Source organism: Trachinotus anak, unplaced genomic scaffold, assembly GCF_046630095.1.
Source record: "Trachinotus anak isolate AG129_WGS33_773 ecotype Australia unplaced genomic scaffold, CSIRO_AGI_Tana_v1 ptg000007l, whole genome shotgun sequence".
Taxonomy (NCBI): domain Eukaryota; kingdom Metazoa; phylum Chordata; class Actinopteri; order Carangiformes; family Carangidae; genus Trachinotus; species Trachinotus anak.
This window is the reverse complement of record NW_027273858.1, coordinates 4,433,677-4,451,297: the sequence shown is the minus strand read 5'-3', so window position 1 is coordinate 4,451,297 and position 17,621 is coordinate 4,433,677. Positions and strand designations below refer to the sequence as shown.

Here is a 17,621-nt window from a genome sequence, read left to right as displayed (position 1 = left end):
ATACAGTACATGCACACACGCACACCCTAACGTGACCTGTGAGTGTTTCCCTGGCGGCGCCCTGACGTCAGCTGACACTCGAGGGCTGGTTGTGAGGCGGAGCGAGGTGTTGGGCTCGGTCATTCTGCTGGAACAGATTTTGATAGGTTCTGTCACGCTGACCTTGCTCCTTCGTCCTCGCTCTTCCTCCTCACTCACCATCATGACACGACTTTAACCAGAACGTCCAGGGTTTAGATGCACGTGGGGGGGTGAGTTACAGCATCAGCACAGAAGCTACTCAGGATCCTGTCAGCTGTTTATTTAACAAATTATGAGGCATAAATTAAATCTATGTCCCTTGTTCAGAAAAACAGGAAATACTTAAGAGTAATAGTAAATCTATATTAAACATTTATATTCCATCCAACACTTTGTAATTGTTGATCTTTTTTTCTAGAAGCTTTCCGTGTGAAGGTCTTTAAACTAAATAGGAATCAGATATGAAATGAGACCTGTTAGAATATCAGAAGCAAATATAGATCATCACTGTAATTTGTTACTTTTGACACAATTTTTCCACAAACCGGGACTGGCCTGGATTCGTTTCTAATCAAGAAATCATGTTTTATTGATTGAGCCCACAAACATTATGGGAACATGACCCAGTTTCTCTCTTCATCTTTGTTTTGAAAGAACTAACTGTTAATTTAGCTAGAAGTTGTATAATTCGAGACCATAACTGTTTCTAATTGAACATCTCTGTTTATAATTTAGCAGAAAATGTTATCTCAACCAGAGAGGACCATAATAAGTTGAAAATCTGCGGCGTTGAACAGCCCTTTGTTTGCATGCTTCATGTTTTTGGAGACACTTAATTAGAATTGACAGCAGGAAACAAAACAGACTTTGTTTTAAGAAGAACTAGTTTCTTCTCTTTTAAATCACAGCTCCTCATTTGAAGTTTTTTGCCAGTCGACACACAGTTCTCCTAGAGTCCATTTCCTCCCTCTCCTCCCTCTCTACGCCCCTCCATGCATCACGGCGTGTAGGCCAGCTGATTAAAAGCCCCCTGTCAGAGGTGAGCAGCCATTTTGTTGCAGACGAACTCGGGGCCGACGTGATTGGTTTGGTTGATTTGATTTGCTGTTCAGCGCTTAGTCACTTATTTATCCTCTGCGCCTGCCATCATTAAATAGGATGCCTCTCCTAATCAGATATCTGGCACACACACACACACACACACACACACACACACACACACACACACACACACTCTCTCTGATCACATCAGTGACAAAGTGTGCTTTATTGCATTACAGCAGCAGTTGAAATAGTTAACAGTCTCACACAGAGGAGGAGCAGAGTCTATCACATGCATCTCATTGAGGTGGTATCACGTTCCATAGGGTGAAAGAGAAGGAGAGAGGCTGAGTGCTGCCCATTTAACTGGACAGGAAGTCAGCAGCAGTCATCAGGACGAATTACGCTGGTGATGTGGGAATAAATACAGGGTGTGTGTCAGGGCCTGGTTACACATTTATAACAGAGAATTTGGGGACAAAATAAATATGTTGCAGTGGAATGAGTGGTTTTGCATGCAGAGGTGAAGTAAATCTGTGGTGAGCTTTTGCTTTGTGGATTTAGTGGCATCTAGCAGGGTTGAAGATTGCAGTGAACTGAATTACAGACATTTTGTTCTATACAGCTGTAACTAATGGCCACTGATTTGTCATAGGTAGAACTGTACATGACAACATGGATGATGACATTACACAATCCACAGTGAGTGGAAACCAAACAGTGCAACACATGAAAATCAGACTAATAAGTGAGAAGTGGGGAAGTCACTCCAACTGTTCTGGGAGCATGTCGTCATGTTGTGTTTTCACTGCAGTTTGTTACTGATGTTGGAGCTGCAGATTGATGTAGAAGTGGGTCTTAAGCACCTGTTAAAAGGAGCCACATCTGTGAGCTCTTCTAACAAGTGCACACATATGGCAGAGCTGGACTCATTTGCATACCATGTAGGTGGAGGCGGCACTTGGCAACTGCCTCACTTTGGTCATTAGGTCCTCATGAATATGCAGATGCTGAGGAAGAGTGCACTGTAAACACATTTCAGTCCCCGGAAGATGCACAAATACATTTTGTTAAGGTGCTGATGTAAATATGTGGGTTCTAAACGTTATTACTGATTAGTGACAGTAATGTTGGCTCCATAGATCCCACTAAAATTCACTGTATTATAGAATAGAAACTACTTTAAACCTGTAAATAGTGAAAACACAAAAATTGCCCAAAGTTGAAATAAGACTTATAAAAAATAATTTGAGTTCTGTCTTAGTGAGATTCTATAAAACCTGCATATGTTAATATAGCTAGAAAAACATTAGCCAGCTAGCCAGCCTGTTGTTTCAGTAGCTTATCATGTGACAGTTATTCTTTTTAAGAAGTTTATTTGCTGAACTCACAAATCCCTTCTTTGAAATTTATAATTTGTACAGTTAGTATTTATAACCCAATTTACTCACTGGTGATTTTGGATTGAAAATACCCTAATATCACCAGGATATCACAGTTATTTCTTTTGGCCTTGCCTCACAATGCTTTCACTTTTGATCACTTAAATTTGATATAATTTAATTTTGATCTTGAAGTAAAATATTTGGATATTCTTCAATTTTAAGCTGTTGAACAAATTTTTTTTTTCATTCTCTGAAATTTCTTGTTGCTGCCTCTCATAACAGAACTGATTTTACAACATACTGTAATGATACAAGATTGATAATTATTTAGTTCAGGAAATGAATTGAAAAGGATAAACTTGTATTGTATTGGCACAGAAAAAGGTTCCACTAGAAAAATAAAGCACTGGCATTCAAAAAACTACAATCTTATTTAATTTTGATATTTTTTTTGTATTATGATGTTTTCTTCACATTTGTATTAACTAACATTCGTGCTTGTTCCAGTGGACCTCTGCCAAAAGAGCACAACCTCCCCCAGACCAGTCCCGTGAAAAAAACAAAATAAAATCAGCGGCAGAGAGAAGCAGACCTGCAGTTTGGGAGTTACAGGTGAACTTGTGGAAGCGGCTGCCTAATATGTGGCCCCTGTCAGGCTCCCCCTCTCTATGCTAAAACGATGACAGAGTTGAAACTGAAAAACTGCAACACTTAAAAAAAAATAAAACAGTAACTGACGAAAGACAGACATGAAGAAAAAATCTGAAGCTTGACATTGAAAAGCACATCATAATACAAAAAATATAAATTAAATATAAAAAAGATAACAAGATTGTAGTTTTCAATGCCAGTGTTTTATTTTTCAGTGAAACCTTTTTCAGTGCCAATAAAACTTTTTGTAATATTGTTTCTTTTTCAGTTCAGGTTTTGTTTTCAATGTCAGATTTTATATTCAATGTCAAAATTCACAGTTCTAGCCTCTTACAAGGAGGATAGACAAAATATTGGACTGTTTCCTGATTTAAACTGAACTAACCATGACAATGGTTGTTATTTAACTTTAACCACATGTTCATCACCGTAGCCATGACAACGAAGGTCCTCGAATCTTACTAAAGTACTTATTTTACCCTAAACCACAATCTTTTCCTAAACCAAACCAAGTTATTTTTGTGCCTAAACCTTCCTTCCTTCATCTTGCGCCTTCATCTTCCTTTTCTCTCTATCCCTTCATGCTTCCTCTGCTCTCTCTCTCTCTCTCTCTTTGCTTATTGATTAGCCAAACACTTCCTTTCATGCCATGTTTTAACAAGCAGTCCTTGGTTCAGGGTTAGGGACATAAAAGGCAGCCCACTGCTGTCACAGCTCCTGGTCTTGTCCCCAGAGGGGCCACCGTAGGCCCTCAGTAATGACTAGACTGTGGAACAGGGGTCCTTGGAGTCCTCTTTACATCAGTCCTTTTCCTCTCTTCTCTTACCTCTGTCTCCCCCCTCAGTCCCTTTCTCTTACTCTCACACTCTCTCCTGGTGTAATTGGAGTTCTGGCTTCAAGATAAAAAAATAAAAATATTCCCCACGTCAGTTGACCCCTGATCTCAAAACAATTACAGTCTATAGAAAAGGAATACTGCTGTTGTTTTTGTGTTTGTGCCACAATGTGTGGGTTGTTTCAGTGTTTATTTCTCTGTGTTAGAGAATTCCCATCTGTAGTAATTTTTTGGACCCTGCAGTATTTCCTTTAGCTGCCTTTTGTGTCAGAACCAGCTCTGTGGCAGAAGCTCCAGTCTCCACATTAAACACTTGGTTTATTGCATTAGCAACTTGTACATGTCTAACGTTACAGTCATTTCAATCTCAGAGGTGAGTACACATTTCAATCATATCCAGTGAGGGAATGGACTGTATAACTCTGAGCAGTTCTTCACTATATTGATCTGGGACCTGTTTCCTAAAAAAAAGGCTGAGATGAATATAAAATCTTCATTAGAAACTTCATTAGACATGGCCATAGATTAACAGCTGCCTCCTATTCTTAAAAAGACTGAGACTTTAGCTTTCACACCTTTTTCACCTTTTAAATTCCTAGTTTTTGGCTGCTTTACAGATCATCATCTTTTCATCTAATTATGCAGTAACAACTCATTTTTTCACATCACATGTTACACAAGCTGTCAGGAAGCTGTATATGTTAAACTGAGCTAAACCCTTTTAGAGCTGATTAGCTTTAAGAGATGCACTGTAAACAGACTTGAAGAACGTCACTAGCTTAGCAGCTTTAAGGCTAGAACAAGCTATCATGCAACACTCTCTGCAGGAGCCTGTGTTAATGCTCTTCATGTAAAAAATAAATCTTATGTTTTGAAATATTAATTGTTTAGTGATTGTTATTTTATTTATTTTTTGCCAGCAGAAAACATGAAGTTGGTTGAAATATCATTAATAAAAATTAAAGGCTGCTGTGCTTTAAGCTTTGCAATTTTAATGATTTTTTTATTATTCATTTTTTATTCCAACCATTAATATTTTGTGGGTTTGCACATGAGTTCTCTAACATAAGTAAATTATTTAGAATATTATCTTACTTCTGCTTGTCTTGTTTAAGGAAGTGTCAGGTTTACCAAACTGTGACACTGTGCTTTTGTCCTCGCCTCTGAATTGCAGACCTGCTGTGAATGCAACAGTTATATCCTGTAATACTTTTTTCTATTTTATTCTAAACAAAACAGTTGTGTCCAACGACAGAACAAGAAGTTGGTCTGTTTTGGCAAAATTTCATCTTGAGAGATGATCATAGAATGATTTATTATCATTTATTAAAGGTCCCATATTTTACACTGTGTGATCTGCATAAGAAGATATATTTGTGGTTTTAAGAACCAAATATCATCTCAGTGTAGTTTCACATCTCTTCTCTCGAGCTTCTCTCTGGAGCTCTAGTAACAACAGGTAGGAGAGCCAATCAGATGAGAGGCTCTGAGCATCTCTTCTGATTGGCTGACTGTTTTCTAAATGATTGAATTCTATTTCAGGACAAACACTCAGAGAAACGAAATCCTGCAAGGTTGGATGGTGGGTCCAGGTGGGCGGGCCTTGAGGCATGGCTGAGAGTGGCGACTGCTTTGTTGTGACATCTCAAAGTTCCTGACGGCTCATTTTAAGGCTCAGTTTCTGAATACAGGCTGTGTGCATTTCTCTGTGGACTGAGCTCTTTGATACTTGCACAGTATTAATATAGAACCTAGACCTGCTTTATAATCAAAAAACACATGGACATCTACCTTTATACAATATGGGACAATAATGTTGTGACAGTCTTAGTTCGAGCTGAACATTACAGAAGTAGAGCACATTTTTCAGGACAATTATACTATGGTATACTACAGTAATTTGTACATGCATTTTACAGTATGTGTGTATTAAGCTTGCAGCACGAGTGTGTGTTTGCTCTGCAGTGGTGTGGGTCAGGCAGAAAAGAAGGGTGTGGTCTAAACAGCTTATTGATTATAGTTGTGTTTAACGACTGCAGTTGTTGTAAATTAAGATGATGGCTGTTGGCTGGAGTTGGTGTGGGACTGGAAAGTTTGTGTGTGTGTGTGTGTGTGTGTGTGTGTGTGTGTGTGTGTGTGTGTGTGTGTGTGTCTGTGTTTGTGTATATAAGTGTATTTGGGAGAAAAAAATTAGGAGGACTGTTTGTTAGAGTGTGCATGAATTTACTAAATCAAGTAAAATGTTCAGTTTGTCCTCTGTGCTGGCTTGTGTTTTTGTGTTAACTGTCATGAATAGTCACATTAGTTTTTCAGAATACTGTATGTTTATCAGTTTATTTGCAGTATCCGTGTTTTCTTTTTGATGTGTGTGTGTGTGTGTGTGTGTGTGTGTGTGTGTGTGTGTGTGTGTGTGTGTGTGTGTGTGTGTGTGTGTGTATACACATCCATAATAACTGTTTATATTGTCAGGGGGTAATGATGTAAATTGCTGCATTTGAAAGCCTGAATGCAAAGCCAGGCTCTTTTCTCCCTGATGCCTGTATTAATGTTGTGTCCCTCTGGACCAAAATCAGCTTTTCTGCAGGTTTTTCACTGTCAGGCCATTTTACCTGCTGCACAAATGCCCGTAAGCCTCTTAAGCCTACTCTGCCCCATTTCTCTCTCTCTTCCCCTCTCAACTAGTCTCAGAGGATTCACCAAAGACAAAGACACAGTCTTTCCAGCCATTAGGACCATTTAAAGGTATCCCCATGTTGAACATGGTTGAAATATATTGCTGTCAGGTGTATTGTGACGCCTGTGATCTGTGTTTCTTCATATTTTATAGCCCCTGTTATCTATAGTGACGCTCAGGGGTTTTTACTGATTTTAGAAAGGATCTTTGGCCGTCAACCTGTCACAAGGATCAGATGATGTCACATGCTAATTTGCACATCCTCAACTGTGGCCTCAACTGTTTCTTCTTTACATTGTCTTAAAGTTTCTTAAAGGAAAGTCTTAGACTTAGAGGCCTTTTTAAAGCCAATTAAAGTGAACTACAATACTTCTCACCTTTCAACATAAAATGAAATGAGTAAAAGAGTGCAGGTCTGTCTGACAGGGTTGATTTCTTCTGAAACAGCTCACGGAAAAATGTCTGAAAATGTCTAAAGTTTAACTGCAGCCTTATTAAGAACTTATTAGGTACTGAACTTAGTTCTCACATAAAAAGAGAAAGACTTGACATTGAAACAACAAACTGTTAAAACTGATGTCCTCAACCATAGTCATGTTGTTGAAGTAGATGTCTTCCGATGTCTGCTTTGGAGACATTGAAGATTTAAAGTAAAGGGGGTAATGTTTCCATTACTGAAACAATGTAGAAAACTTTTTATAGGCCGCATACTTAGAAGCTGTGGCCCTTCGTAGCCGTCGTGGACCACAAAGGCTGAAGTGAAATGAGATGGTCAGGTTTACAAGGATTTTTGTTTTCACCATCTGTGCCCGTCCTTACCATTGTGTTGCAAAGTGTGGTTCTGGTCGCCTAGCAACCCCGATAACACGTAATTTTTTTCGCAAAAACTTGAGGCACCCGTTGGATCCTTTGTATCGTAGCCCAAGAGAAGAAGGCAGCATTTCTCCGCCACATTTGAAATGAGACAGCATAGCAACACCGCTGTGACACAGTCGGTCTTCAGATGCAGCCTCCGAAGGATGTGGCCCCTGAATCAGGACAAAGCTTTAGTCACTGTTGAGGCATGAATGTGGCAACCTACACAATATTAATACATCCTAACAAGCTTTGTTCCCTCTTTTGTTATTGCAACATGGCCTTGGGCTGTTTTAATTTAGTTATTTGACTAATTATTTTCTCAATTCCTTGAGGGCAACATACACCAAGCAGTATGGCTCTTGTCAAAATAACTGCACATTTGCTTAAGCTGGCAAACCAGCTGTGTCATCTTGGGTTGACGCTTGTCGGCTCATCTGGATAAGTCCATGTTGCGTTACAGTGTTGACATGCACATTAGTGCATTCTGGCTACTTTATCTCAACTACATCTTTTGTCTATACTTTGCATCTGTTGTGTGCAGCAGGAGTCAAGCGACTTGAGTTTTCATCAAAGACAACAACTGATGCAACCTGCAGCCAACCAGTAGGAGTTGTTAAAGCGGTGATAGAGGCTCTCATCAGCCCATGGTGGTGAGAATTTAGCCCTTGCTGCATCCGCACCTTGATATTTGAGGGTTTCTTTAATAAAACTGGTTAACCAGTTGTCTTGGGTCCACATTTGATTGTGTTTGTGAGCCTTTTGCCATTACATCATCCTGCCAGGCTGAGTTGTGTCCTAGAAATACCTTGCTCTGCTGTGTTTTATCTATCTCAGTGTAAACATCTTCCTCCAACAGTGTAGATATACAACACTGGGAGGTTGTGATCCTCCCCACAGAAACTCTGCTTTGTGTTGTTCCTACAGGGCAGAGAAGTGAATGCAAAATCAATTATGTCGGTAATAAGTAATCCTCTTAACATGAGGGAGTTTAAAACATGGACTAGAATGGTTTTTTAGGAGTTTTCATAGCTGAAGGCCAAAGCAGCAGGGTGCATCTCACATTCTCTGAAATGCACAAAAATAGGCGTACACACACATTAAACACACACACACACAGCTGCTGTTATATTTTGATGTTTGATTTGAGGTGAGAGGTGCAAATAGATTTTTTAAAATATTGATAAGAATGAGCATCTGTGTGGGTGTGTGTGTTGGTGAAGCATGTGGAAATATATTTAACACTTTTATTTTAATCCTGTAACGTAAAGTATAATATGTATTGTGATGAACATATATAGGAGAGAAACCATAAACCTACTGTAAGTGATTTCTATGCTACATGTCCCTTTCAATAACGGTCCCATATTTTACAGTTTTCCTGTGTTTCATTTGTCTTTAAGTGTCTTTGCTATTTGAACACACAGTTGTAATTCTTACTTTGTTTAAATAGCAAATACACTTGTGCTTATCTGTGCGCCAATGGGTGTGTTGGTCTTAAAGAGGCAGTGGACAGTGATTGCACAATAAACCTGGTCTTAAGTCAATGGCGCAGTATTTCACTCTTATTTTAACCTTTATGTTTTATATATTGTACTTTTACTTCACCCTTTACAATAGTCTCAGACTTTACGAGTCGACACGTGTCAGATCTGTGGCTCTGGACAGCACAGGGCCACATGCTGCTCCAGCATCCCAGCACAGAAAACATGATGATGGATGGTGCAGTCAGTGGATTTTAGCGTTGCTGTAGCATCCGGCAGCTCTGGTGGAGTTCAATTCAACAAAGTGCTGCAGAGTACTGGAAAGCACAAAAGGCCAGAAGCCTTTTCTCACAGGCTAATCTCATAATAACCTACAAACCACGGTGGTGGCTCGCATTGTATTCATAGCATTGCGTGTCAGAGAAGGTGATAGAGAACATGTGAGAATGTATTTGGCAGAAATAAAATTGTTGGCCTTATGTAAGAGGTCTGAACATTGGCCTTAGGTAAGAAAGATGTTCATCCACGGTTATTGCATCAGTTCCACATGCTGCTCTATAACACAGGTTGGGGGAAAAGCAAGGTTACATAAGGGCCTGTTGAATTTTGTGGAATGCATAGTATAGTGGAGTGTTTTTATTACTTTGTGCAAAACAGCATCTATTCTGCAGATACAGAATACAGTTGATCTTCCTTAATCATTTTCAATGTGTAATTATTAATTTCAAAACTACTCATCACCTCTGGCCTGATCTATTTGAATAGTCTTTTGTCAGTGTAACCTTCTGGTTTTCATTGTTGTGTGGAAGTAGATGGAAACAATTGGTTATTTATTCTATTTCTCAGGCAAAAAATGTACCAAAAAACAGGTACTTTAGGTTCAGCTGAACTGGTAGTGAACAGATGGTTTGTCTCACTTTATGTAGGTGTAAATTTATATCATTGTTCTGTATTTAAATAATGAAACGTTTAAAGAAAGAAAGAAAGAATGAAGAACTGGCATACGATCATATCCACACAAAAGTATGTTCAAATACAGAAAGTTTTACAAACATTGCTTTTGTAAAGTTAGACTTTTTTAAAAGGTCCCATATTTTACACATTTCCAGTTTTTTTTATTTGAAGTTTTGATATCCATAAGAAGATATATTTGTGGTTTTAAGAACCAAAAAACATCTCAATGTAGTTTTACATCTCCTCTCTTAAGCTTCTCTCTGGAGATCTTGCAACAACAGTCAGTCAGCCAATCAGAGGAGAGACTCTGAGCATCTCTTCTGATTGGCTGACTGTTTTCCAAGTGATCCAATAAAAATATAGCAGATTTCAGGCAAACACTCAGAGAAACCAAATTCTGCAAGGTTGGATGGTTGGACCAGGTGGGCGGGGCTTGGGGGCTGAGGGCTGTGACTACTTTGTTGTGACATCACAAAGTTACAGAAGTCCTAACAGCTCGTTTTAAGGCTCACTCTCTGAATACAGGCTGTGTGCATTTCTCTGTGGACTGAACTCTTTGATACTTTCACAGTATTAATATAGAACCTAGACCTGCTTTATAATCAAAAAACACATGGAAATCTCACTTTATACAATATGGGACCTTAAAGTATGTATTAACTCGTGTTTTTTCCTCTTTGGTCTTTCCCTTTACCAACAGATTGCTTTCTCTCAGCACAACAGCATCATGGACCTGGTGCAGTTCTTCGTCACCTTCTTCAGGTAAGTTATTCTTGTTTACTGTATGTGCTGTATTCTGTGGGAGCGTCCAGCTGCTCCTCACAGGAGCTTTGCTGTTCAGCGGTTCAGTTCCCAGAGGCTCTTTGCACAACAGGGCCATAACCTGAGCTCACTGAGTTACAGTAGGTGGCAGCAGCCTCAGGCAAGGTCCTTAACCCTCGACAGCTCTGACATCGTCTGCATCTGCTCAACAACAACAAGCAGAAGTGTGGGGCAACTTGTAGGTGTGAGCTGGGTCGCTGAGAAAGAGCTAAGATGCTCAGTTAATGAAAAAAGAGATGGATATTTTGTTTTAGCACCTAGAAAACCATCAAACTGAAATTAATAAGGGATGAAGTGAAGCCTTGAAACTGCAGTTGCTTTATGGCCACAAGCAAAAATCTGTGTTTGTTGAGGGCAACATCCTGGTTGTCTGTCTGATGCCGGACGGTGTGTAATAATATCACTGCTTAACAAAAACATTTAAATGATTAAAAATTATTTCCAGTGCACCATGATTTTCTCCCACAGTCAGTCCATTAAAAAACAAACAGACAGACAAAGCAGCCCATTTTTTTGGACTGTGTGAGAGACGTTTGTGTTGCAGCTCACAGTCATGACAGACAGTGGATCTAATGAGAGAGTGTTTTGGGAAGAAGTCTGGAATGAAGTCTGCTGTCTTCAGGCAAGATTCTGCCACTCAGCTATGACACCAAACAAGTGTGTGTCTGTGTGTGTGTGTGTGTGTGTGTGTGTGTGTGTGTGTGTGTGTGTGTGTGTGTGTGTGTGTGTGTGTGTGTGTATGCACATAATGTTTCCTCTATATATATGTACTTGTCCTTCTTACTTGTGTGTTCAGCCTTGTGTGTGTGTGTGTGTGTGTGTGTGTGTGTGTGTGTGTGTGTGTGTGTGTGTGTGTGTGTGTTGCTGTGCTGCCATGTGAGGAAGTGAGCCATTTTTGTGCCCAGGGCCGGCTTCCGGACATCAGTGACCTTTAGGCCAGCATAGAAGGATGATGTCATCAGTAGGGGACAGCGTCAAGTTTTGCCGGGAGAGTTCGGTGTTATGTTTTATGTGTGTGTGTTAGTCATTGCTGTGTTTATGAGTTGCTCTCTCCTGCACTGCACCAGTGAGAAAAGGTTATGTGCTACGACTACAGGGCTTTTTTTTTTTATATTTGTTGTTGGTTTATTTACTGTTATAGTTATATAATGTGCATGGTTTTTTCTTGCTGGTAGAAAAGATAGGTCTTTCACTTATATAATAGCAGCATTACCACAATGGAAAAAGGTTCAATTAAAAGAAAATAAATACTTAAACCCACATGAATCAATATATTTGGTATTTGCATAGTCAAACAAATCTGTTTAATGTATGTACTGAGTAGTGATGAACCCACACAGAATTATCACTAACTGTATAAACCTTGTCCACAGCAGCTGTTATCAGCAATGTCCTGATAAACTCACTGTCTATGACCTGCCCAGCATCAGACAGCAGACAGACACAGTTAGCAGCCAGCTGCTGAAGAAAGTGCAAAGCACCAGATGCTTTTCTTTGGAGATGGTGAAGAATAAAACAGAGGAAAAAGGAAAGAGAAACTAGATACAATCCTTATCATTACAGAGCAACTGCTAACATGAACATTAGATAAACACAGTGGTCAAACAATTCAGAAGATCACATGACTACAGAAAAGTAACTCAGGACTTTCCAGGATTTGTTTTTCCATGCACAGTATATTGAGCATGGATGGATGCAAGCTTACTAGCTTATGTGCGTGTGTGTGGGTCTACACTGTGGAGGTGTGTGTGGACATGTGCGTTTTGTTTAGCTCTGCTGTGCTGATGTGTTCAGGAGCCAGAGCACCACAGAGCCTGAGTCATGACACCCTGTGTGTGTGTGTGTGTGTGTGTGTGTGTGTGTGTGTGTGTGTGTGTGTGTGTGTGAGACTGTGTGTGTGTGTGTGTGTGTGTGTGTGAGAGAGAGGGGTAGCTTGTAGGCAGAAGGCACAGTGATGAGATGCAGTCTAGCAGTGGGTAGGAAGAGGAAAAGAAAGCTATGCAGCAAACATGGAAAGAAGGTATTGAAAGAAATTGGAATTCTATATTGTCATCATCTGATGCAGCTGCCATCAAGCAAATATGCAAATATAATCTGGTCCAGATTATGTGTTTTACTCACATAAGAAAGAAACATTTACCTTGAATCTGCAAACGCTGAATATAATTTTGTAATTCACCAATTACTCTAATTACACTACATTTCCTCTGAAACCTATTTAGCAAAACAAACTTGTTGCATGTTAATATATTTTGTAAGAGATGGGTTTGCAATGTGGCTCCATGGGAGAACATCAAAGTAAAATGGAAGCTAGCAGCACAAATATAAGGGCAGAGGGGAGGGAAGATGCAGAATCAAATGTAAAATATCACAGAAAAAGCTCAGGTAAAGGCATAATTTCATTGCTGTCATGATGTTAGTGTGTCATTCTGCAATAGCATAAATACAGTGTTTTAAAGGCCCAAAGGAGAATCTTGAGAATCTCTCTGTATTAGTTGTGCTTTGTTCAATAATATTTTAGAAAATCAGGTCCAGTTAGGGCTACAGGCTTAAAGATTCTACTTCCTGTGTCACCCTGATTAGCTGTAAAATCTTCCACCAAATCGTTTTCTGAAAAGTTTAAAACTCTCCTCTTCTTCCTGTCTCTCCCTCCCTCCATCCATCCTCCTCATGTATTCTTTCTCATCTCTAAATGAAGGCGAGAAAAAAGGAAAATGGCCATAATTAAACAGCATTTATGTCTCTGCTCTGCACAGTCTCAAATGCTAATTGGTGACACTGCAGTTCAGCTTTGTCCAATTACTCCCAGCTCTCGCTCGCCTGATTAGCAATCAGTTTCCCTCTTGCTCTTTCTCTTTCCCAAAACAGCAGAGAAGCCACTCAGCAGTAAGAGGCTCACGAGGCTCCCCGAGCACGTCTACTTCATTTCAAAATGACCATTATCATCATTCACCTCCACAATGATTCTCTGTGGAGGTTTTAGTCCGTTTGTCCAACTACCTTTTATTTGTCTTTTATTCATATAGAAAAAGAAAAGCCCCACTGGCACTTACATAGAGGAGCAGGAGTGATAGCTGAATTTACTGACTTCCATGGCTTCCATACACATGAAGTTAAACAGTGATGCTTGTTCCACTAATTCATTTCAACTAGAGTTTATTTCTCTAGCCCAAAATCACCTCTTTGTTCCAGCAGGTTTCACAATGTGTAGCGTACGACTCCCTGCAGTATTAGACGACTCAAAAAAAAAAAACTCAACAAAGGAAAAAAAGAAAAGAAAAAAATATTCTGTTATAAAAAACAAACAAAAGGGAGTGAGAGGAGGAATTTCTCTTAAGAGACAGACATGCAACTGATAGAAGCTCAAGTTTAGGGAAAAAAACTCAACCAAAGATATAACAGTTCAGTCCAATCATTTATCTTTATTTATTTATTTTCATTTTTGTCCCACTAGTTCACTTGCTTGAAATTTTTTGTTTCATAAAATTTCTAATATATAACAGGTGGCTTTTCATCTTTACATTTTTCCTTTTATTATGACAAATACTACTTGCACTACGATTATCATAAAGTCTAGTGCAGTCTCATAAAGCAGCCTATCCATCTGTCCATCTGACTAAACTCCTAACATACCTGCCAGATTTTTAGTCACTCTTCAATATTTCCTCAGACAAACACAGCCCTGAAAGTCCAGTTTGAGTAATACTGTAGATCCATTAGTTTGACAGCCTGTCAGAAACCAAAACACTGCACAGCACGTCTTAATATTATGAGAGAGGATTTAACAACTATTGAAAGTTATCAGAGTTATAACCATTTTATCTTCTGTGGTGACTGTGTCCAGGTAAAGAGTTGTATGATGGCATTTACATTATCAGGAATAGACACTTGCACAGAGCCTTTTTGGATGACATTTCCTCATCTGGAACAGTTTGAGCGAGGTTCAACTTTTTTTGCCTGACGACCGGCATCTGTTTTTGTTGCCGCTCTAGTTTGACGGATTTCAATTTAGGTTTGTAAAACTTTGTAGCCTTGCTGTGTTGGTCTGTGGATAATGATGCTACAGGAAAAAAAGAAGTTAGTTGCTTTGACTGACAGAGCAGAATTGATTTGTGGCCTCTCCGACTGAATTAGAATGGTCAATTTAGAGGGAGCAGCCCTACACAGTGGGATAGGCAAGAGTTTATTAGGATGTTCAGATATGTAAAGCAGCCATCTGGTTCACAGACAGAATTCACCTGATTTAATTCACATGCTTCTCATTTGCTGAAATGACATATGCAGAGGTATAAAAGTTAGACGGACACACAGATCATCGGCTTAATGAGAGATAAAAGTTGAATCTTGAGGAGAACCTGCAGCTTCTTTCTCAGGACCCGAGGACTCAGTTTGGCCTGTCTCTGCTCAGAGTTGATTTGCTCGTTGTGCAGATGGAAAGCTGTTTCCGATTGTGAACTATCTGTGGCTCATGTTCAACGAATAGCTTATTGATTTTTCGCTCGGCCCGCTGGGATTCAGATGTTTCACTGTGCTCTCAGGCGTGTGTGTGGTGTGTGTTATATGTACCGTGCTCCTGGATTCTTCTTTTGTTTGATAGCCCTTAAAACAGCAGGAACACAAACTCAAACATAATCACACAACCATGTACACACTCTCACCTGGATCCAGACTTGTTCTTACCCACATTCCCCGGTTGTTTAATCAGTTTGATTGCTATTGCCTGTGGTTGAACAGTCTTAAAGCTAAACCTATCAAGAGGTTCAGTGGAGTGTTAACAAACACACAGGACACTCCCAGCCTCCTCCTCTCTCCCCCTCCTCCCCCCTCCTTCCTCATCCCTAATGCCTTGGTAATAGCGACAATTAGCCACTCTGCTCCATTGGTTAGATGGCTAAGCTCAGGCCCTGAGGCCCATTAATGGCAAGCTGAGGTAATACAGACTGAACGGGGAATCTTGGGCTTGATTGGATTTGAATCCCAGCCAGTGGAGGGTTTTTAGAAGCTACCTTTGGAGGATGGAAAATCATTGAAGGGGAGTTACTAAGCAAATTTGTCTTTTCCTTTAACTGTTCCGGTGAATATTTAGTGTAGTGGGGTCGGAGCATATCTGGTGTCTGGGTTGGTGAGTCCCCTGTCAGCACAACAATTAATATTTAATAATAATGATTATTTAAATTAGATGTGTAAATACCAGCGCTTGAAAAGTACTGTCCAACAGACAACATTAAACAAAAAGAAAAGTGAATAAACATGAAGCAACATTAAGATCAGGTAACAGGGAACAAGCAGAAGCAAAGTTTGGCTGCACAGTTAAGCCCTACCTACAAAAGTGAAGGAGGAATGACAGAGTGTGGCCATTATTAGACTTTTGAGGCTGATGTGTCAATAGATGACAACAATAAAAATACAGTAACAAAACTTTAGCTGATATTTGTACAGATAATGTATTGTTTTCTTATAAAAATGTAAGTAGTTGTGATAAGGTATGTGCTGAGTCAGGAACAAAAACTTATATTTAATAACAACAAATATAAGATAACAATAAATAAACCTTATGGTCACTTAAATTCAAATTATTACAAATAATAAGTATAAATACAAATGAAACTAAAATGTAAAGATAAAATACACAAAAATTGCACCTGACAAAACACTTATTGCTGTATTTTATGCTGAAAGTTCTGCACTACTGTGTAGGCTAATATTCCAGTGCTAGATAATAATACCAGCTCTTCAATGTATTTAAAACAAATTATCTTCATTAGAAAAGGGCGATACTGTACACCAGGGTGGTTTTAACCAGACCAATGTGAAGAAATGGGTGTTGGCAACCATATTTATTTTTATCTAACAAATAAAATTCATTGCTTCATGAAGTGTAACTAGTTCTCACTTTTATCTGCTCTCACTGTCCAGACTTTGATAATGAAAATCCAGCAGCCTGAGCACAGCATAAACATCAAGCACCATGATGAGAGACGACTCTCTCCTCACCTCTGAATGAGTTTGTTGTTTATAATAATAACTGAACACAAAATGTTCAGGTATGGCAAAGGTCATGTCGGGTTAACGTAGCAACAGCAAGGGATCATTAGCTAACACCCATAAAAATGAAAATATTCAAGTACATCAGATGAAACTTTCCCATCATCTTAAAGTCATCAGTACGAGTGGTGAAACTGGAAACGGCAGCGATGAGTACCATGTCCTCAGCACTGGGTGGGGGTGTGGGGGGTTTCCTGGTTGTGATTTGTCTGAATGCAGCTGAGAGGTCGGCTGTGGACGGAAGAGGCCGTGACTGCAGCCCCTTCACCACACTGAGTCTGAAAATGTCACGCTCATTACAGCACTAATACCCTTTACAATGCTGTCATCCCCACGCAGGAGGACACATCCCACACACACACTGACACATGCACACAGATAAAGAGGAGGATTGTTTCAGTGCTGCTGTCCTCAGCAGTTTCTCCGGGACTTCCTGTTGTTAAGTCTTTGGGTGCGCTTGTTTTGAGCTCTTGTTAGAAAGTTCTGGTTGAGAGAGGAGCTTTGTGTTTCACCAGATAACTTTGCCCTCCAGACATCGAACTTCAAGGCTGAGTGTGTGTCTGCGTGTAACATGAGACCTTGTTCTTTGTCAGATAGCATCATGTTGCTCGTTGACCTCTTGCTGCCCTTTGCGGTCCTAAAATCCCCAGTTGCCTGTGGTCACTGCGGTTTTGTATCCTGCCACAAACTTCCTAAAAATTTTATTCTCCTTTGTCATCTTTACTCTCCGGAAACTGGAGCTGGACGCCAGTAAATTAGTGTAAAGTTACTGCTTCATGATTGTATTGTTGTTGAGGGCTTTTCTTTCTTTTTACTACAAAGGAGCAGTACATATATGAAATACCTATTATTTA

The 17,621-nt window shown here is 39.6% G+C and overlaps 1 protein-coding gene across 2 annotated transcripts in view; it reads left to right on the top strand.

Annotated features, from left to right (window-relative positions):
* atrnl1a (attractin-like 1a) overlaps positions 1–17,621 on the top strand; it is a 249,853-nt gene that overhangs the window by 134,550 nt on the left and 97,682 nt on the right. For both annotated transcript variants that reach the window (XM_071479994.1, XM_071479995.1), the window contains exon 26: positions 10,601–10,662. In XM_071479994.1, coding sequence (XP_071336095.1) covers positions 10,601–10,662 — 62 coding nt within the window. The remainder of the gene's footprint in view (positions 1–10,600; positions 10,663–17,621) is intronic.